At 46.7% G+C, this 21,586-nt stretch overlaps 1 protein-coding gene across 2 annotated transcripts in view; it reads right to left on the bottom strand.

Annotated features, from left to right (window-relative positions):
- The window catches only part of cep112 (centrosomal protein 112), a 211,250-nt gene that overhangs the window by 21,502 nt on the left and 168,162 nt on the right, over window positions 1-21,586 (bottom strand). For both annotated transcript variants that reach the window (XM_036941515.1, XM_036941516.1), the window contains exon 23: window positions 16,310-16,459. In XM_036941515.1, coding sequence (XP_036797410.1) covers window positions 16,310-16,459 — 150 coding nt within the window. The remainder of the gene's footprint in view (window positions 1-16,309; window positions 16,460-21,586) is intronic.

Below are 21,586 nucleotides of genomic sequence, written 5' to 3'. Positions count from 1 at the left end.
ACGTGACAGATAGGCAGCCTTTCCAAGTCTGATTTGCTTATCTTTGTTATTATAATGTTTACATTGGCCATACTGGTCACAATAAACAGTGTGGTAGTCTTTTCAAAATGTTATTGAGAAAAAGCTGTGTGCATTAAGGAGATAGAAGCCTGTCTCTAATACGCGCCGGTTGTGTTTAGTGATTATTAAAGAAAATAAACGCCCAAACTATTCATTGAAGTTTTACGGTATCCAACTTGCCTTGCATTTCATCAGTTGAAGATTGTTTGTCTGCTAGTCTAAGGCTTGAACTTTTAGCTTCTGGTCACGTATTACTGTAATTGGGGTGTTGTGTTCATGGACTTAGTAGCTTCTGGTCACGTATTACTGTAATTGGGGTGTTGTGTTCATGGACGTTTTAGCTTCTGGTCACGTATTACTGTAATTGGGGTTTTGTGATCATGGACTTTGTAGCTTCTGGTCACGTATTACTGTAATTGGGGTGTTGTGTTCATGGACTTTGTAGCTTCTGGTCACGTATTACTGTAATTGGGGTGTTGTGTTCATGGACATTTTAGCTTCTGGTCACGTATTACTGTAATTGGGGTGTTGTGTTCATGGACGTTTTAGCTTCTGGTCACGTATTACTGTAATTGGGGTGTTGTGTTCATGGACGTTTTAGCTTCTGGTCACGTATTACTGTAATTGGGGTGTTGTGTTCATGGACGTTTTAGCTTCTGGTCACGTATTACTGTAATTGGGGTGTTGTGTTCATGGACTTTGTAGCTTCTGGTCACGTATTACTGTAATTGGGGTGTTGTGTTCATGGACGTTTTAGCTTCTGGTCACGTATTACTGTAATTGGGGTGTTGTGTTCATGGACTTTGTAGCATGTTTAATATGAACTGTGTGATACATCATCTATGTGATGTTACACACAGAGGTTATGTGTGAAGTGGCAGAACTCTGGGATAGGAATAGCAAGGGTGTAGAGAATGAAACTCTCTCTCTCTCTCATACACACACACACTTTCCCCCCTGAGGATAGCCCAATTACCCCACCATGTCACCCCCCCCTCTGGGGCCCCCTGACCACCCCTTCCCCATTCCCAGCACCATGACACAGCGTTTCCTGAACGTCTGAGTGAAGGCTTCTGGGAAGAGATGAAGAGTGTGCTGACTGTACTCTGATCTCTTCATCTGGTTGATGAAACACTACAGGGCCAGAGCATCACTGCACAAACGCATCAGTCCTGGAAGGAATCATTAATAGATGCATGATAATGAATGACTCCATGGCTTCATAATGGAATCCCTGTATGAATCAGACAGACCTTCCTCCAGGCCTCTTCACTGATCACCATCACATACATGTATCTGTGACAAGTAACATTTAATTTGATCCATCCTCATCATCTCCTAAAGTTTAAAAAAATCAGGGATAAGTCTCCAACCAAGCCCTATTCCCTATGTAGTGCACTTCTTTTGATATCTGGTCACACTACTTTTTTGTATCTTTTTTTTTTCTCAAATATGTTTTATTAAACACACACAAGAATGGTATATAGGTATACAAGACAGGTATACAATTCTCATCTAAACATAGATACCCAACTGCTCGGGTGGCAGGGCCAGCACATGGGTGGCAGGGCCAGCACATGGGTGGCAGGGCCAGCACATGGGTGGCAGGGCCAGCACATGGGTGGCAGGGCCAGTACATGGGTGGCAGGGCCAGCACATGGGTGGCAGGGCCAGCACATGGGTGGCAGGGCTGGCAGGGCCAGCACATGGGTGGCAGTGCCAGAACATGCCCAAAGGTGGATTAAAATATTACAATTGAGAGTGCGATAATACTCGACAAATACTCGATAATACGCGACAACACCCCACTCGCACTAACATCTGCTAACCATGTGTATGTGACAAATAAAATTTGATTTGATTTGATTTAATAAGTACAAATTCACAGCGCTGACTCGTCCAAGTAGGAGAGGAAAGGCTACCAAATTTGATCAAATGTTAATAATTTATTGTTCAGAATAAATCTAATTCTTTCTAAGTGTACAGTGTTTGCCAATTCACTGAGCCATAATTTGGTAGAGGGCGCTTCCCTCCTTTTCCAAAACAACAAGATTAGTTTTTTTGCCGAAATGAGACCATAAGAGATTAGTTGTTTTTGGGGGTTGGTTAATCCGTTTAGGGACTCAGATACTCCCAGGATTATCAGAAGTGGGTCTGGATCTGTCACACTACTTTTGACCTCTGATTAAACGTAGTGCACTATATATTACGGAATAGGGTGCCATTTGGGAACAAGAGACGTTCTGTCTAGGACAATAGAGTTGTAGTATCTGAAGATAGTTCCTTGATTGTTCCTCAAAAATTCTATAGAATATAAACACAAGATTCAATAGAATAGATCCAATTCAACTGTCGTGGAGGATATGGGTGATCCTTCCATCCAGACTCCATACTACTGTACCATAGCCTGAGGACCGGGAGAGTCCCTCCTCAGTCTGGTTACCCCAGTGATCCTGCTCTCCCCCTGGGCACAGATCTCTAGGCTCAGCCTCTCTCACTGTTCTGAAGGGATAGGACTGGATCAGGGCCTGATCCATGGAACCTTACTGAGAAGAAACATCCTCCCCATTCCCAAACCTGCTCCCACTGCACAGATCTCACCCAGAGGCCATCCAGATTCCCCACCCCTGGTTGATCCTAGATACACCTTAGATACCCCATCTGTTTCCCCAAAACTTTGAAGAAGTGTTATGGTTAGAGCCTCTCCCAGATGCTACATCTGTGATCCATCTCTATCTTCATCTCTCTCCTTCTCTCTCACACACACTCATTCATTCTCTCCATCCCTCCCTCTCTCATTCTTCCTCTCTATCTGCCTGTGAATGCGTGATTTTCTATGGAGGATAATTCCAAAGTGTCTCCAGATGGGTTAGGGTGATATGGTCTCAGCCATCCAGACTGGAATCAACAGACGTGGCAAATTCTATTTCCTGAGGGAGAGGATGAGGGGGGAGAGGTGGAGGATGAGGAAGGAGAGAGAGGGAAGGAAGAGGAGGAGCGGTATAGGGAGATGTGGGAGGAGCAAGAGAGAAGCTGGAGAAGAGAAGGGAGAGGGAGAAAAAAGGGAGATGAGGAAGAGGAGGACGGCAGGGCCACTGCTGGAAGGGCCTTCTCCCCTCTGTATCAGCAGTGTACTTCTCTCTAAAGTGGAAGTTGGGCTCAAAGTATTACCTCACACACATAAACCAACACACTCCTCAAAACATTACCTCACAAACATAAACCAACACACTCCTCAAAGCATTACCTCACACACATACACCAACACACTCCTCAGAGCATTACCTCACACACATAAACCAACACACTCCTCAAAGCATTACCTCACACACATAAACCAACACACTCCTCAAAGCATTACCTCACACACATAAACCAACACACTCCTCAAAACATTACCTCACCCACATACACCAACACACTCCTCAGAGCATTACCTCACACACATAAACCAACACAGTCCTCAGAGCATTACCTCACACACATAAACCAACACAGTCCTCAAAGCATTGCCTCACACACATAAACCAACACACTCCTCAAAGCATTACCTCACACACATAAACCAACACACTCCTCAAAGCATTACCTCACACACATAAACCAACACACTCCTCAAAACATTACCTCACACACATAAACCAACACACTCCTCAGAGCATTACCTCACACACATAAACCAACACACTCCTCAAAGCATTACCTCACACACATAAACCAACACACTCCTCAAAACATTACCTCACACACATAAACCAACACACTCCTCAAAGCATTACCTCACACACATAAACCAACACACTCCTCAAAGCATTACCTCACACACATAAACCAACACACTCCTCAAAGCATTACCTCACACACATAAACCAACACACTCTTCAAAACACTACCTCACACACATAAACCAACACACTCCTCAGAGCATTACCTCACCCACATAAACCAACACACTCCTCAGAGCATTACCTCACACACTTAAAACCAACACACTCCTCAAAACATTACCTCACACACATAAACCAACACACTCCTCAGAGCATTACCTCACACACATAAACCAACACACTCCTCAAAGCATTACCTCACACACATAAACCAACACACTCTTCAAAACATTACCTCACACACATAAACCAACACACTCCTCAAAGCATTACCTCACACACATAAACCAACACACTCCTCAAAGCATTACCTCACACACATAAACCAACACACTCCTCAGAGCATTACCTCACACACATAAACCAACACAGTCCTCAAAACATTACCTCACACACATAAACCAACACACTCTTCAAAACATTACCTCACACACATAAACCAACACACTCCTCAGAGCATTACCTCACCCACATAAACCAACACACTCCTCAGAGCATTACCTCACACACATAAACCAACACACTCCTCAAAGCATTACCTCACACACATAAACCAACACACTCTTCAAAACATTACCTCACACACATAAACCAACACACTCCTCAAAGCATTACCTCACACACATAAACCAACACACTCCTCAAAGCATTACCTCACACACATAAACCAACACACTCCTCAAAGCATTACCTCACACACATAAACCAACACACTCCTCAAAGCATTACCTCACACACATACACCAACACACTCCTCAGAGCATTACCTCACACACATAAACCAACACACTCCTCAGAGCATTACCTCACACACATAAACCAACACAGTCCTCAAAGCATTACCTCACACACATAAACCAACACACTCCTCAAAACATTACCTCACACACATAAACCAACACACTCCTCAAAACATTACCTCACACACATAAACCAACACAGTCCTCAAAGCATTACCTCACACACATAAACCAACACACTCCTCAAAACATTACCTCACACACATACACCAACACACTCCTCAAAGCATTTCATACAGGTACAGGCATGCCTTAATATTAACACAAGTTCTAAAGGTGAGTATAAAATCAAACAAAATTACACACACACACACACACACACACACACACACACACACACACACACACACACACACACACACACACACACACACACACCTGAGTCATCTTTCCTGGGTGGTCTCCTCCTGCAAAGATAAGGCCAATACGCTTCCCTCGGGTGAACTAAAATCAACAGCAGAGAGAAGAAGAAGGGGAAGGAAAGCAGCAGTGGTTGTCTTCATGTTTCTATTTGCAGTATGCTGTCAGAAAGCTTCTCAGAGTCAGATTAAAGAGATACTCTGATGACCCTGAGGTGGTCCTCTGTAGCTCAGTTGGTAATGGCTCTTGCAATGCCAGAATAGTGGGTTCGATTCCCGAGGCCACCTATACAGAACAAATGTATGCACGCATGACTGTAGGTCACGTTGGGTAAAAGTGTCTGCTAAATGACATTGAATTGAAGAGTTAGCTAGGCAGAACTACTGCAGACTGACTGCTGCAGGAGGAACCTCCAACTGGCGGCACAGCCTCAGGGCAGCTAGATCACACAGACACACACGGCAAAGTGCATGCACGCACACAATACCAAACGTACACATGCACGGCCAAACATGCACACACAGAGACACACCACCAATTGTACCCACACACACTCACAATTCAGTCTGTGTGGGTGTAACTACATGTGTGTGTACACGTGTGATTACCAAACTACCTTGAAATGACTGTGGTATGAGAGAGAAAGAGGGAGGGAAAGAGAGTGGTGGTTTGCGTCATGCGTGGCTTCTGATGTCTGGACGTAAAGGAGAGATTTGGGTTTGCTCTTTAAAGCCCTTTTGATGGGCATAGTGTGTGTGTGTGTGTGTGTGTGTGTGTGTGTGTGTCACTGTGGCCTGAGCTCTGAGCCTATCAAAATAGAACAGAGAAAAATAAGAGATAATTGAAAGCGTGATGGAGAGATCTACTGTGTAGGTTTGTAATAAAACGCTTGTACATACTGTATTCGTGCATACATCCAGGTTTATTGCAGGCGTTCAAGAGAGTCCCAAGCCATATATATAAGAGTCGACTGTACTGTTGCCCTTTACACTCGCACCCGTATATAAGGCTTCAAAATGGCAGATTTGGACACTAATAAATGCCTAAATTGGAACATAGTGGCTGTACAGTAACATGCTATACATGACGTCAGAGCTCTGGCTCTGCGCTTCACAGCTCTGTATGTGTTTTGACTAACATCCATTTTGAGCTTGAGCGCGACAAGCGCGAGGGCCATTCTTTTTGTCTGAGTGAGGAGAATGCTGTAAACGAAGAGGACTTGATATATTTTCAAAGATGAGACGTTGAGGTCCAAATGTGAACTTCACATCTCCAAATCATAAAACTCATGTCATATACAGTGTCAACGTTATTAATCACGATGTTTACAGTACAGTTAGAAGATGACATGGCGTTGTTCTGGGTTGTTCTGAACACAACGAGCCTGCTTGTCTATTGTGAAGAACATTTGCCGCAGCACACGCACCTGAATGTACTGGTGACTCCTTTCTATGCTCACCAAAATGATGATCTGTTTCCCTGAATTGCCCTGTGAAAGCCTAACACTGTAACACCGTATTTTATAACTTAGCTAGTCATGTCGCCAATAGAGTGTTCAAATGATGAAATCCCAGATTGTGATTTCTAACGGACTGGTTTTGGACAGCGTAAACAACAACAGCGTAAACAACAACAGTAATTGTGTGATGGCGGATGGGGAGGGTTGTGTTCCAAACAAAACAACTTGCTCTAGTTCTTCAACAACACAGCTAGGAGAGATCAAAAAACAACCTTATAGTTGAACACTCTTCTTTGAGTCATAAAAGTGCATTGAATTTGCTTAGGAACTGTGCACACATTGTAGAGGTGTGTGGTCACTTGGAAACATCAGTTAGATCTCTCACTCAAAATATTTTTGGGGTCTTATGTTGCACCTACACAACATTATCCTATTTCCAGGAATAGAATAATCTCATGTTACTGAATGTATCCAAAATAGTTTAAGATTTAGTGGTCAACAAATGCAGAAAAGTACAGTAAGAGTAGAATGCACATGAAATCAGCAGCGTAATATTTAGAATCAGTCTTGTGTCAGGTGAACTGTTGTGTCCTCACCTTTGGTCTAATCATTTTCCAAACGCTTTCCTTTCAATTGCTACCATGGTTATTAATTTCATATTTCTTCTGTACCAAACATTTCAAATTCTATAAAAGTCAATTCCCACTAGTGTAAAGGATTCATGGGCTTTCACCTCGATATTGTAGTACAGAGACTATACTGGTATTATGACACCTTCCTGTAATGGGTTTCTCACGTGGTATTCTGGAATGTTATCTCCCTCACTTCCTGTGATAACGGGATCAAACGATTCTGGGAATCTGCCCACGCCAGGAAAACTCATCAATCAACCAGCACCACACGGGCATACACATACATACATACACACACATATACACATACACACACACATACACACACACACACACACACACACACACACACACACACACACACACACACACACACACACACACACACACACACACACACACACACACACACACACACACACACACACCTCTGAGGCATCAGTCTTAATATTGAACAGTATACACCTGCTCTTGATCTGGTCCTGCCCACAGGCAAAGTTCCCTTTCCACTTCCATAGCAGCATATAGGCCCAAACACACATAAGTACAGTCACACCTGCAGAAGGTCAGCCTAGTCCTGTGTATGTGGCTGTGCCACAGGCTTTATTGCGTTTATTGAGTTTCACCCCATTTTGCCCTCAGAACAGCCTCAGTTTGTCAGGGCATGGACTCTATAAGGTGTTGAAAGCGTACCACAAGGTTGCTGGCCCATGTTGACTCTAATGCTTCCCACAGTTGTGTCAAGTTGGCTGGATGTCCTTATGGTGGTGGACCATTCTTGATACACACGGGAAACTGTTGAGTGTGAAAAACCCAGCAGCGTTGCAGTTCTTAACACAAACCGGTGCACCTGGCACCTACTACCATATCCTGTTCAAAGGCACTTACATATTTAGTCTTGCCCATTCACCCTCTGAGTGACACACATACACAATCCATGTCTAATTGTCTCAAAGCTTAAAAATCCTTTGACCTGTCTCCTCCCCTTCATCTACATTGATTGAAGTGGATTTAACAAGTGACATCAATAAGGGATCATAGCTTTCACCTATGTCTATGTCATGGAAATAATTTTGCACACTCATTGTATATAGGCCTATATATATATATATATATACACACACACACATCTCACACTGTCCATGGTCCATGGGTGTCAGTTTCACTGTGGTATTAAAATAGCAGCAGGAAAATGTGTGTGTGTGTGTGTGTGTGAGCGTGTGAGACAGAGATAGAGACATGGTCTTGACTCAGACGTGTGTGTGTGTGTGTGTGTGTGTGTGTGTGTGTGTGTGTGAGAGACAGGAAGTGTTGCTGAGGGGAGCAGGAACAGCAGTGTGGATCAAAGAGGAGCCATGTGCCACTATGGGCGGGTACCATTGTTTATTCATCAACCGGCTCTCCCTTTTGGCAGCCGGAGGTGAACATGTATGTGTGTGTGACAGAGGGGGCAGGAGGGAGAGAAGAAGAGACAGGGAGAAGAAAGAGGAAGACAGGGGAAAGGAGAGAGAACCCTAACCCTCCTGTTTGACATGTATGTGTGTGTGACAGAGGGGGCAGGAGGGAGAGAAGGAGAGACAGGGAGAAGAAAGAGGAAGACAGGGGAAAGGAGAGAGAACCCTAACCCTCCTGTTTGACATGTATGTGTGTGTGACAGAGGGGACAGGAGGGAGAGAAGAAGAGACAGGGAGAAGAAAGAGGAAGACAGGGGAAAGGAGAGAGAACCCTAACCCTCCTGTTTGACATGTATGTGTATGTGACAGAGGGGGCAGGAGGGAGAGAAGAAGAGACAGGGAGAAGAAAGAGGAAGACAGGGGAAAGGAGAGAGAACCCTAACCCTCCTGTTTGACATGTATGTGTATGTGACAGAGGGGGCAGGAGGGAGAGAAGAAGAGACAGGGAGAAGAAAGAGGAAGACAGGGGAAAGGAGAGAGAACCCTAACCCTCCTGTTTGACATGTATGTGTGTGTGACAGAGGGGACAGGAGGGAGAGAAGAAGAGACAGGGAGAAGAAAGAGGAAGACAGGGGAAAGGAGAGAGAACCCTAACCCTCCTGTTTGACATGTATGTGTGTGTGACAGAGGGGGCAGGAGGGAGAGAAGAAGAGACAGGGAGAAGAAAGAGGAAGACAGGGGAAAGGAGAGAGAACCCTAACCCTCCTGTTTGACATGTATGTGTGTGTGACAGAGGGGGCAGGAGGGAGAGAAGCAGAGACAGGGAGAAGAAAGAGGAAGACAGGGGAAAGGAGAGAGAACCCTAACCCTCCTGTTTGACATGTATGACAAGACTCAAGGTGTTAGAGGTGAGGAAACCACCATAGACTTGAGATGGACTCAGAGCCTCCAGTCCCTCTAACGACACGCCCTGCTCCCTCCCTCCCTGGGTAGTGTGGGCATTGAGTGGTGTGACATCAACACCACTTCCTGTTTTCCTACTTCCCTTTCATCCCTCTCTTTCTTTCATCTGTGGATGGGTGGATCATATCAGAGAGAAACAAAGAGAATGAGAGAAAGAGACAGACAGACAGACAGACAGACAGACAGACAGACAGACAGACAGACAGAGACAGACAGAGACAGACAGACAGACAGACAGACAGACAGACAGACAGACAGACAGACAGACAGACAGACAGACAGACAGACAGACAGACAGACAGACAGACAGAGATTGAGAGACAGAGAGCGAGAGACAGAGAGCGAGAGACAGAGAGCGAGAGATGGAGAGAGAGAGAGCGAGCGAGAGATGGAGAGAGAGAGAGCGAGAGAGAGAGCGAGCAAGAGATCGAGAGAGAGCGAGAGCGAGAGATGGAGAGAGAGCGAGAGAGAGAGAGAGCGAGAGATGGAGAGAGAGAGAGAGAGCTGCCTGGTAGATAAGGGTAATTTTACATTACATTTACATTCCAGGATCTACAGTACATGTGTCACATGTCATATCTATTGAGGAAGGGGACGATGGTGGGGATATGGACATTGGTGTGAAGTTGAGCCTGGATGAAAGTGGCATGTTGGAGACAGAACCTACGGACCAGGGAGCATCCCTAGCAAAGGACACATCCTCAATCCAGATTCATCAACCCCAGACGTTGTCACGTACAAGGAACCTGAGAAACCCTCAGAACAGGAGGACTCACCACCTGTCTCTGCCCCAGGACAAGACCTTTCTCAAGCCCTGGATGGGGGGATGAAAAGCGGGTGACTTCTCCTTCAGATGCAGATATTGTCTCTGGAGCAGTGGAGCCTGAGGAACCTAGAAGACACGGTCATTTCGCACACAATTTTCTAGGTTATATCTGCTTATGTGACTCATCCATATATTTTTAGGGCTTGTTTGTCTGGTGTCCTTAGCCTTGCAGTGACTTCAGGCTGTGGATGCCGTACAGGAAGGCTCTTTAACTCCCTGATTACAAGAAAAAAGTATGGAAAATGTACACACTCATTCCTGCAAGTGGCTAAATGACTCAAATGTAAATGAGGTCTACATAAGGGTGTCACAATAATGACATAATAACAGGTGTTATTAACCTTCAGGAACAACCTGTTGTTTGGGCCAGCCAATTACTGCTAATGACTGGTGTTTCTGGGATCAGAGGGGAGTGAGTTCCGACTCAGTGAGAGGGAGGAAGTTAGAACAGGAATGAGAAGACTCATCTCTTTATCACGATCTACAATTATTATGACTTCAATCATTGTGTCTTGCCATAACAGAGCTGCTCCTTGGCACCGCTCAGATCTTCTGGCCAAATCAATGTGGAGGGACTTACAAATCATCCCGTGTGGTCATATCTGACACAGTTTGTATCTGGCCTGTGATCCTCTGGATCCACACAGAACAGGCAGGCTCGGGACAGTCCTACCATGAGATGCCTATTCACCCGTCCTCTCTTTAGAGGTTACAGCCGTGGAGACAGTGGTACTAAACTAGAAATAAGGCCAAAAGCAGTTTCATCTGGTCAGAGGGCAGAAGGGACATAGGATACCACAGACAACAACTGTTTTGGGATTATTACATTCAAATGTCTGTGCCGCCACTTTGATGTTATTTTCTCCCCGTCACCATTGTCTTCAGCCCTTCAGCTTTCATAATCCAGCCTTTGAAGTGAGCAGAGAGGAAACAGTGTCAGCGGGCGACGTGATAGTTCCACCGGCACCAAACGGGCCAACGACACACTCAGCGCTCCACACACACACACATGAATGAGCACAAACAAACACACACACGGGTGAGAACGAGTGCACGCACACATGCACTCTCTGTCCCATCTGTCTCTGCTGCTCGCTGTTTAACATGTCTCTCTCCCCCTCCCTCCTCTCATTCTCTGTTTAACACGTCTCTCTCCCCCTCCCTCCTCTCATTCTCTGTTTAACCCGTCTCTCTCCCCCTCCCTCCCCCCTCCCTCCTCTCATTCTCTGTTTAACACGTCTCTCTCCCCCTCCCTCCTCTCATTCTCTGTTTAACCCGTCTCTCCCCCCCTCCCTCCTCTCATTCTCTGTTTAACGCGTCTCTCTCCCTCCCTCCTCTCAATCTCTGTTTAACGCGTCTCTCTCCCCCTCCCTCCTCTCAATCTCTGTTTAACGCGTCTCTCTCCCCCTCCCTCCTCTCATTCTCTGTTTAACGCGTCTCTCTCCCCCTCCCTCCTCTCATTCTCTGTTTAACCCGTCTCTCCCCCCCTCCCTCCTCTCATTCTCTGTTTAACGCGTCTCTCTCCCTCCCTCCTCTCAATCTCTGTTTAACGCGTCTCTCTCCCCCTCCCTCCTCTCAATCTCTGTTTAACGCGTCTCTCTCCCCCTCCCTCCTCTCATTCTTTGTTTAACGCGTCTCTCTCCCCCTCCCTCCTCTCATTCTCTGTTTAACGCGTCTCTCTCCCCCTCCCTCCTCTCATTCTCTGTTTCACCCGTCTCTCTCCCCCTCCCTCCTCTCATTCTCTGTTTAACGCGTCTCTCTCCCCCTCCCTCCTCTCATTCTCTGTTTCACCCGTCTCTCTCCCCCTCCCTCCTCCCATTCTCTGTTTCACCTCTCTCTCTCCCCCTCCTCCTCTCAATCTCTGTTTCACCCGTCTCTCCTCCTCCCTCCTCTCATTCTCTGTTTCACCCGTCTCTCTCCCCCTCCCTCCTCTCATTCTTTGTTTAACGCGTCTCTTTCCCCCTCCCTCCTCTCATTCTCTGTTTCACCCGTCTCTCTCCTCCTCCCTCCTCTCATTCTCTGTTTAACGCGTCTCTCTCCTCCTCCCTCCTCTGTTTCACCCGTCTCTTTCCTCCTCCCTCCTCTCATTCTCTGTTTCACCCGTCTCTCTCCTCCTCCCTCCTCTCATTCTCTGTTTCACCCGTCTCTCTCCCCCGCCTCTCTCCCCCTCAATCCTCTCATTCTCTGTTTCACCTGTCTCTCTCCCCCTCTCTCCTCTCATTCTCTGTTTAACGCGTCTCTCTCCCCCTCACTCCTCTCATTCTCTGTTTCACCCGTCTCTCTCCCCCTCTCTCCTCTCATTCCCTGTTTCACCCGTCTCTCTCCTCCTCCCTCCTCTCATTCTCTATTTAACGCGTCCCTCTCCTCCTCCCTCCTCTCATTCTCTGTTTCACCCGTCTCTCTCCCCCTCCCTCCTCTCATTCTCTGTTTCACCCGTCTCTCTCCCCCTCCCTCCTCTCATTCTTTGTTTAACGCGTCTCTCTCCCCCTCCCTCCTCTCATTCTCTGTTTCACCCGTCTCTCTCCTCCTCCCTCCTCTCATTCTCTGTTTAACGCGTCTCTCTCCTCCTCCCTCCTCTGTTTCACCCGTCTCTTTCCTCCTCCCTCCTCTCATTCTCTGTTTCACCCGTCTCTCTCCTCCTCCCTCCTCTCATTCTCTGTTTCACCCGTCTCTCTCCCCCGTCTCTCTCCCCCTCAATCCTCTCATTCTCTGTTTCACCTGTCTCTCTCCCCCTCTCTCCTCTCATTCTCTATTTAACGCGTCTCTCTCCCCCTCCCTCCTCTCATTCTCTGTTTCACCCGTCTCTCTCCCCCTCCCTCCTCTCATTCTCTGTTTCACGCGTCTCTCTCCCCCTCCCTCCTCTCATTCTCTGTTTCACCCGTCTCTCCTCCTCCCTCCTCTCATTCTCTGTTTCACCTCTCTCTCTCCCCCTCCTCCTCTCAATCTCTGTTTCACCCGTCTCTCCTCCTCCCTCCTCTCATTCTCTGTTTCACCCGTCTCTCTCCCCCTTCTTCCTCTCATTCTCTGTTTCACCCGTCTCTCTCCCCCTCCCTCCTCTCATTCTCTGTTTCACCCGTCTCTCTCCCCCTCCTTCCTCTCATTCTCTGTTTCACCTCTCTCTCTCTGTTTCACCCGTCTCTCCTCCTCCCTCCTCTCATTCTCTGTTTCACCTCTCTCTCTCCCCCTTCCTCCTCTCATTCTCTGTTTCACCCGTCTCTCCTCCTCCCTCCTTTCATTCTCTGTTTCACCCGTCTCTCTCCTCTCATTCTCTGTTTCACCCGTCTCTCTCCTCTCATTCTCTGTTTCACCCGTCTCTCCTCCTCCCTCCTCTCATTCTCTGTTTCACCCGCCTCCCCCTCCCTCCTCTCATTCTCTGTGGTCCCTGGACTTTAATCAACAAGTCATTGGTTAATTGGAAGCCCATTAGTGGGTGGTTAGTACTGTGGGATGGTAATAATGAGGAGATAGATAATAGACAGAGCTTTGTCTGCTGCTAACACTGGAGATAGGAGACACACACACACAGCCTGGGCTGCTGCCTCATACACACACAGGGAGATTGTGTGACATATTGTGTGTGTGTGAGAGACAGGTAACATGTATGTGTGTATCTGGAATGTGTCTGTCTGACCAGAGAAAGCTACAGCAGCAGAAGAATCCAGACTCCAGGGGCAGAGACTGGACCAGTCCAGACCAGCCCTGTATTACCCCACACTGTCAGTCAGCCACAGAGGTGTTCGGATCGCAACACGTGGCATTTCTCACATTCTAGGTGTGGTGGTGCGGAGCCGCCGGGTGGCTTATTTAACCCGGGGCAGGCCGGCCTCCTGCAGAGCCTACCCAGAAATGAGTGCCCCTCACTGGGCTACGGGGGAGAGAGGGGACTGGGTGTCTGGAGGAAAGAGGATTTATATGGAAGTCTGCTCCTACAAACAGTACAGAGAGCCTTTAAAAATAAACCTCCATCCCAGACACAACAGCCAATTAAACTAGAGAGAGACACACCCAGACAACTACCACAGTGTCACTGTCTGGCTACTGGAGTTTCCCGTCCCAGGTCAGATAACTGATCCTGTATAGGGGCTAGTTCAGCTGGGCAGAAGGTTGTGTGTGTTAGTGTATGTGTGTGTGTGTGTGTGTGTGTGTGTGTGTGTGTGTGTGTGTGTGTCAGAGTATGGGGGTTAGAGTGTATGTGTGTGTCAGAGTATGGGGGTTAGAGTATATGTGTGTGTCAGAGTATGGGGGTTAGAGTGTATGTGTGTGTCAGAGTATGGGGGGTTAGAGTGTATGTGTGTGTCAGAGTATGGGGGGTTAGAGTGTATGTGTGTGTCAGAGTATGGGGGTTAGAGTGTATGTGTGTGTCAGAGTATGGGGGTTAGAGTGTATGTGTGTGTCAGAGTATGGGGGTTAGAGTGTATGTGTGTGTCAGAGTATGGGGGTTAGAGTGTATGTGTGTGTCAGAGTATGGGGGGTTAGAGTTTATGTGTGTGTTAGAGTATGGGGGGTTAGAGTGTATGTGTGTGTCAGAGTATGGGGGTTAGAGTGTATGTGTGTGTCAGAGTATGGGGGTTAGAGTGTATGTGTGTGTCAGAGTATGGGGGTTAGAGTGTATGTGTCTGTCAGAGTATGGGGGGTTAGAGTGTATGTGTGTGTCAGAGTATGGGGGTTAGAGTGTATGTGTGTGTCAGAGTATGGGGGTTAGAGTGTATGTGTGTGTCAGAGTATGGGGGTTAGAGTGTATGTGTGTGTCAGAGTATGGGGGGTTAGAGTGTATGTGTGTGTCAGAGTATGGGGGTTAGAGTGTATGTGTGTGTCAGAGTATGGGGGTTAGAGTGTATGTGTGTGTCAGAGTATGGGGGTTAGAGTGTATGTGTGTGTCAGAGTATGGGGGTTAGAGTGTATGTGTGTGTCAGAGTATGGGGGTTAGAGTTGAAACCCATCATAAAAAATGACAAAGCACATACATTTCAACTGTGACCCCGGGTTTAAAGCCCTCTCACAAAGGAGAGGGGACATGTGTCTAGTCTATAAAAGTATTCTGGCCAGACCGGGGAACTGAGTGTGTCTGGGCTGGGGTGTAAGTTAACCAGCCAGTCGGCCCCTCCCTGGGACTCAGACTGGCTGGTTACTGACACTGAGGGGGGCCAGGAGAACTGAGGGCTTTAAGCCAAACAGGAGCTTCAGCCTTAACCAACCACCTACACAGTGTAATGTAGTTCACAACAGTTCAATCAGGAAGGCTGGTCTGAATGCTTGTTTCACTTCGTCCTGTAAGCAGAACACAATTCACTTTGTTTTCTATTCTACGGGCATAGTGGGAATGAAGACAAACATATCTTCAGCATGACGTCTTGTTTCTTCTCCTGTTTCCTGTTAGCCATGTGAGGAATGTCATTCACCTATTTACCTTTAGCCAATCAGCACGGCCCAGTAATGCACATTCCTCACGCTGACTGTTCAACCTATGAGCTCACTCTTGCAATTATCACCTTCCTCTCTCTCAACCAATGGGTGTACATCTTGGGACGTATTTATATGTCAACTTACCCATGTTCTCTCGCTTGCTGTTTTTCAACTAAAGTTTAGGACAACCACTATTTAATAAAATGTAATATTACATTGTGTCTCTGATGTTGATTCAGCTGAGCCTGTACTCTATTGAACTGTATTATATCCTAACCCAACTAACTGGTGAACACAAGAAAAGATGTCTGCCATCTTGGACATTGACAAATGTCAGCCACACAATAAAGAATGTAGTAATGATCAACAGTGACAGTTTGGGAGATGGACAGATGTCCAGTGGGGTTATCCTTTACCTTGAGGCTCAGTAGTGGGCACTTTGTAGTGCCTTTAACAGACTGTGGCGTGCACTACTGGTGTCTACTATATAGTAGTGTCCTTTGCAGAATGTCCATGAAACTTTACCTTGTTCTTAGTGTCTGTGTGGCGGCTCATCTGCCTCCTCTCATCATCCCAGCGAGCTGTAGCCTCCTTCAACTGTCTCTCCTTCTCCTGCTGCTGCCGCAAGCCCTCCTCCTTAGCACCACGCACTGACGTCTGCAGCTCCGCTATCAACTATGGAGAGAGGGATGAGAGAGACACAGATTAGATGGGAGAGGGAGAAGGGGGTGATGGGTTGGGATGAGAGAGGGAGAGACAAATTGAGAGGGGACAACAGTGACCCCTGAGGAGCACCATTCCAAGAGGGTTGATATAGATACATCCCCTTATGACACAAACAGTATTAAACACACTCTAAAAAAACTGACTATGGGGATCATGGTTGGTGACCCCTGACCTGACCTCAAGATAATTACATTTGTCAGTGAACACCAAATGGGAATTGATTAGCCAAGTCCTAGGTCCAGGTCTCTAGTGTTCGGTACAGTACAGTTCAGTCCTAGGTCTCTAGTCCTCTGTACAGTTAAGTTTAGTCCTAGGTCTCTAGTCCTCTGTACAGTACAGTTCAGTCCTAGGTCTCTAGACCTCTGTACAGTACAGTTCAGTCCTAGGTCCAAGTCTCTAGTCCTCTGTACAGTACAGTTCAGTCCTAGGTCCAGGTCTCTAGTCCTCTGTACAGTACAGTTCAGTCCTAGGTCCAGGTCTCTAGTCCTCTGTACAGTACAGTTCAGTCCTAGGTCAAGGTCTCTAGTCCTCTGTACAGTACAGTTTAGTCCTAGGTCCAGGTCTCTAGTCCTCTGTACAGTTAAGTTTAGTCCTAGATCCAGGTCTCTAGTGCTCCGTACAGTTCAGTTCAGTCCTAGGTTCAGGTTCTTAGTGCTCTGTACAGTACAGTTCAGTCCTAGGTCCAGGTCCTTAGTGCTCTGTACAGTACAGTTCAGTCGTAGGTCCAGGTCCTTAGTGCTCTGTACAGTACAGTTCAGTCCTAGGTCCAGGTCCTTAGTGCTCTGTACAGTACAGTTCAGTCCTAGGTCCAGGTCCTTAGTGCTCTGTACAGTACAGTTCAGTCCTAGGTCCAGGTCCTTAGTGCTCTGTACAGTACAGTTCAGTCCTAGGTCCAGGTCCTTAGTGCTCTGTACAGTACAGTTCAGTCCTAGGTCCAGGTCCTTAGTGCTCTGTACAGTACAGTTCAGTCCTAGGACTTAGAGTTTTTCCTTCAGTGACAGACCCTGTTTGTTGCTGTTTTTTGAACAGATGCTGTTTCAGGAAGCGTTTAGTTGAGTCTAAATGGAACAGGAGTTTTTATGCTAATATAAGAGAGAGTGTGGGCAGCAAACAAATGCTGCATTAACATCAAAACACACAGCTTGTTGGAGCCGGATATGAAATGCTTAACATATTTCCCAACAACATGATGTCACTATCTGTAGGACACCATGGGAGACAGAAATGCATCTCTGGTTTAGTTACTATTAGGTACAGACTCCATTAGTTAGTGTCAATGGTGTGTCTCAGCAATAGTCTCACAGTTCTCTGTCTGTCCTGAGAAAGAGAGAAAGAGAGAGAGAGAGAGAGAGAGAGAGAGGCAGACATACACAGAGAAAGAGAGAGACATATCGAGAGAGGAGGAAAAAAGCTCCTAGCTTTTTGAAAAGTAGAGTGAGTTTGTGTTGGTTAACTTGTGGTACACATCAAGATGAAAAGGAGCAGCAGTAGCTTTGAAATACCCCAGTCAAAATGAACATTATATTTAAGCTGCAGCTGAGAGAGAGAAGAGAGAGAGCAGAGAGGGAGAAGAGAGAGAGAAGAGAGAGAGCAGAGAGGGAGAAGAGAGAGAGAAGAGAGAGAGCAGAGAGAGAGAAGAGAGGGAGAAGAGAGAGAGAAGAGAGAGCAGAGAGGGAGAAGAGAGAGAGAGAAGAGAGAGAGCAGAGAGAGAGCAGAGAGGGAGAAGAGAGAGAGCAGAGAGAGAGAAGAGAGAGAGCAGAGAGGGAGAAGAGAGAGAGAAGAGAGAGAGCAGAGAGAGAGCAGAGAGGGAGAAGAGAGAGAGCAGAGAGGGAGAAGAGAGAGAGAAGAGAGAGAGCAGAGAGGGAGAAGAGAGAGAGCAGAGAGGGAGAAGAGAGAGAGCAGAGAGAGAGAAGAGAGAGAGAGCAGAGAGGGAGAAGAGAGAGAGCAGAGAGGGAGAAGAGAGAGAGAAGAGAGAGAGCAGAGAGAGAGAAGAGAGAGAGCAGAGAGGGAGAAGAGAGAGAGAAGAGAGAGAGCAGAGAGGGAGAAGAGAGAGAGCAGAGAGGGAGAAGAGAGAGAGCAGAGAGGGAGAAGAGAGAGAGCAGAGAGGGAGAAGAGAGAGAGCAGAGAGAGAGAAGAGAGAGAGCAGAGAGGGAGAAGAGAGAGAGAAGAGAGAGAGCAGAGAGGGAGAAGAGAGAGAGCAGAGAGGGAGAAGAGAGAGAGCAGAGAGGGAGAAGAGAGAGAGCAGAGAGAGAGAAGAGAGAGAGCAGAGAGGGAGAAGAGAGAGAGAAGAGAGAGAAGAGAGGGAGAAGAGAGGGAGAAGAGGGAGAAGAGAGAGAGTAGAGAGGGAGAAGAGAGAGAAGAGAGGGAGAAGAGAGGGAGAAGAGAGGGAGAAGAGATGAGAGAGAGCAGAGAAGAGGGAGAAGAGAGGGAGAAGAGAGAGAGCAGAGAGGGAGAAGAGAGAGAGCAGAGAGGGAGAAGAGAGGAGAGAGAGCAGCGAACAGGGATAAGAGAGGAGAGAGAAGAGGGAGAAGAGAGGAGAGAGAAAAGATAAGGTAGAGGAGAGAAAAAATAGGAAGAGAGAAAACTACTCGCTCAGGCCTGTTGAACCGCTCGCACTAGGCTAGACAGACAGACAGATAATTGTTTACTGTACATTAGTTCAACTCAACTCTTCGTTCAACAGTCTTACTGGAATCCTCTCATTGAGTGGGAGTTATGGGAATGAGCGACTTAGCCGACCACAGAGGGAGAGATTAGACTGATTTAGTCAGCGGGACCAGCCACATGAAAGCAACAAATGGTCCATTATTATGGGAACATCAGTTCTGGGCGTAATAATTATCTTGCTTATAGATTCTCTAGCATCTCGTCTGTAGCCTGGAGTGATAATATAATATAATGATATAATGACTCATTAACCCTGTCTTTCTCGTTATTCTTGTACCTTTATACCTAGTCTCATATCGAGGGCTTCATCCGACTGTACTGTACTGTAATTGGCCTGAACAGGCCGTCTTTAATGTCACAGGCTGGTTGGTAGCTCTGTTTAGGCTGGGTTTGCCTCACCTCAAAGTGAACATACAGAATGAAAGGCAGTTGCAGGGCCTCTCAGAGTCCGGCTGGCCATTTATCAGTTCTCTATGACAGACAGAGTGTGACACAATGAACTCACTAGGGCCTTAACAAGAACCAGAAGAAAGTGAACTAATGCACTCCCAGATCAGAAGCAACAAATAGTTACATAACACCCAGAAGGGCATGATTGTCATTTACATCACGTATCTTTCAGTTATTGCCTGATTCTACTAGGATGTTAAGTACTTCTATGCATGAAATAATAATAACAGTAGCAAACATGTGTTTCCTGCTCCTAACTGGATTCAACTTGTTATTACAAGCCTTTCCCATGTTCAACCAGCAGCAGTGTTGAGATAAAGGGCTGGGGGAGCTCCCGGGGACCCCCACTGTTGCCTCATCATTAACCAGAGAAGAGAAACAAACCGGGCTGGGTTCAGAGGTCGCTCAGGAAGGCCACACTCAGCAAGACGATTAAGCGGCCCGGATTTCAGAGACGCTAATTATCGAAGCTCAAAGGACCCTGTGTGTGTGTGTTGTATGAGTGTGCGTGTTGTGTGTGCGTGCATCCACACTGCATGTGTCTACCCTAGTGCCCTCAGGATAACGTATGGCGGCTTGCTCTGTTTTAATTGGGATACTACTACCCATGCTGCAGTGCTCTCCCTGCGAGAGAGATCGATGACCTCTGACAGACACTTAGGGGTTACACAGTGAGGGCAGCCTCCAAGGTTCAAAGGCCCTCTGTTTACATTCGATCCAGTTGCCCCCAGGGCTCCTATGCATTAAAACCTATTTAGTCCCTACACAACACCTTTGAAAGTCAAGCAGCTAACACATGCTACAAATACCAACAAATAGCGTGCTTTAATATGGTGGGTAGACTTCCTCTGAACTTAGAAACAAACACATGCATGTATAATGTCCTTAGAGCGTTGGGTTCAGTCGTTGTCGAACACATGGAACTGGGGCTTTCAGCAACAGAATGCAGAGGAAGGGTGTGAAGTTGAACTCGTGCGAGCGTTAGTTGCACCCCTTCAAAACAGAGGATTAATCTTTTGGAGCCTCTGTTGACGGAAACTTTACCTCGCCACATAGCAAAGACGAGTAAACACAGAGTGAACTTTCAACTACCACCCGAGAGACGTTTGATGTCGGGGGCATTGTGCAACTTCATAAGCTCCTGTTTTCTCACAACATCTGCTTGTCAACCTCGCTTTCAACTCAACACTGCCGCCGTCAAAAGTGGACCCAAAACAGGGGGATTGAAAAAAAAGAGAGTGAGAAAGACAAAATAGTTTCTCCTAAGGTCATGATTTAGCAATTAAAGCCTGTGATGGAATATGATATTTCACCCCTATATTTCAGATTATGATAGATCTAATCTTCTTTGTTTTCAAACATAAAAACAGTGACTTGTGTTGTTTTAAATTTTTTATACTGCCCAGCTAAAAGGCGCTTTGAAGCCACAGTCTGAAATCTGGGAATCTTTTCAACGGTCATTTCAATTCTTTATATTTTTGCTTAAAAAACAAATCTCAGACTGTAGCTTTAAAGCCTCCCACATGTCCAAACAGAGCGAGACGAGAGAGAGAGAGAGAGAGAGAGAGAGAGAGAGAGAAAGGGTAGAATGGGGGAAGAATGGAGAAGAGGAGGAATGGCCTGGTGGTTTTGATTCATGAACAGAGAGGAGAGTTCCTCTGGCTTTAACTGCTCTCAGTCTGAGGAGATTAGGTTTAATGTTAAACATATGGTCCTGGCCAGAGAGGAGAACCATCAAACAACACCCCTGACGTCATGGCCAGGGAAGGGGAGCGGGAGAGAGAAAGAGAGGGGGGGGGGCACGAACAAGTGTGTGCATGTGTGTGTGCATGCGTGTGTGTGTGTAATAGGCACCTAAAAGTACCTAAAACCCTCATATCTTCCAGCTAATCCCACCTGGGTTCCGTATTGCTGTATGCAAGGCGGTGCAAATACATAAATAGGATTCTATATATGGAT

The sequence above is a fragment of the Oncorhynchus mykiss genome, chromosome 13, assembly GCF_013265735.2.
Source record: "Oncorhynchus mykiss isolate Arlee chromosome 13, USDA_OmykA_1.1, whole genome shotgun sequence".
In the NCBI taxonomy this organism is placed as follows: Eukaryota; Metazoa; Chordata; class Actinopteri; order Salmoniformes; family Salmonidae; genus Oncorhynchus; species Oncorhynchus mykiss.
The sequence above is the reverse complement of the archived record's forward strand: the minus strand, read 5'-3'. Positions and strand labels throughout refer to the sequence as shown.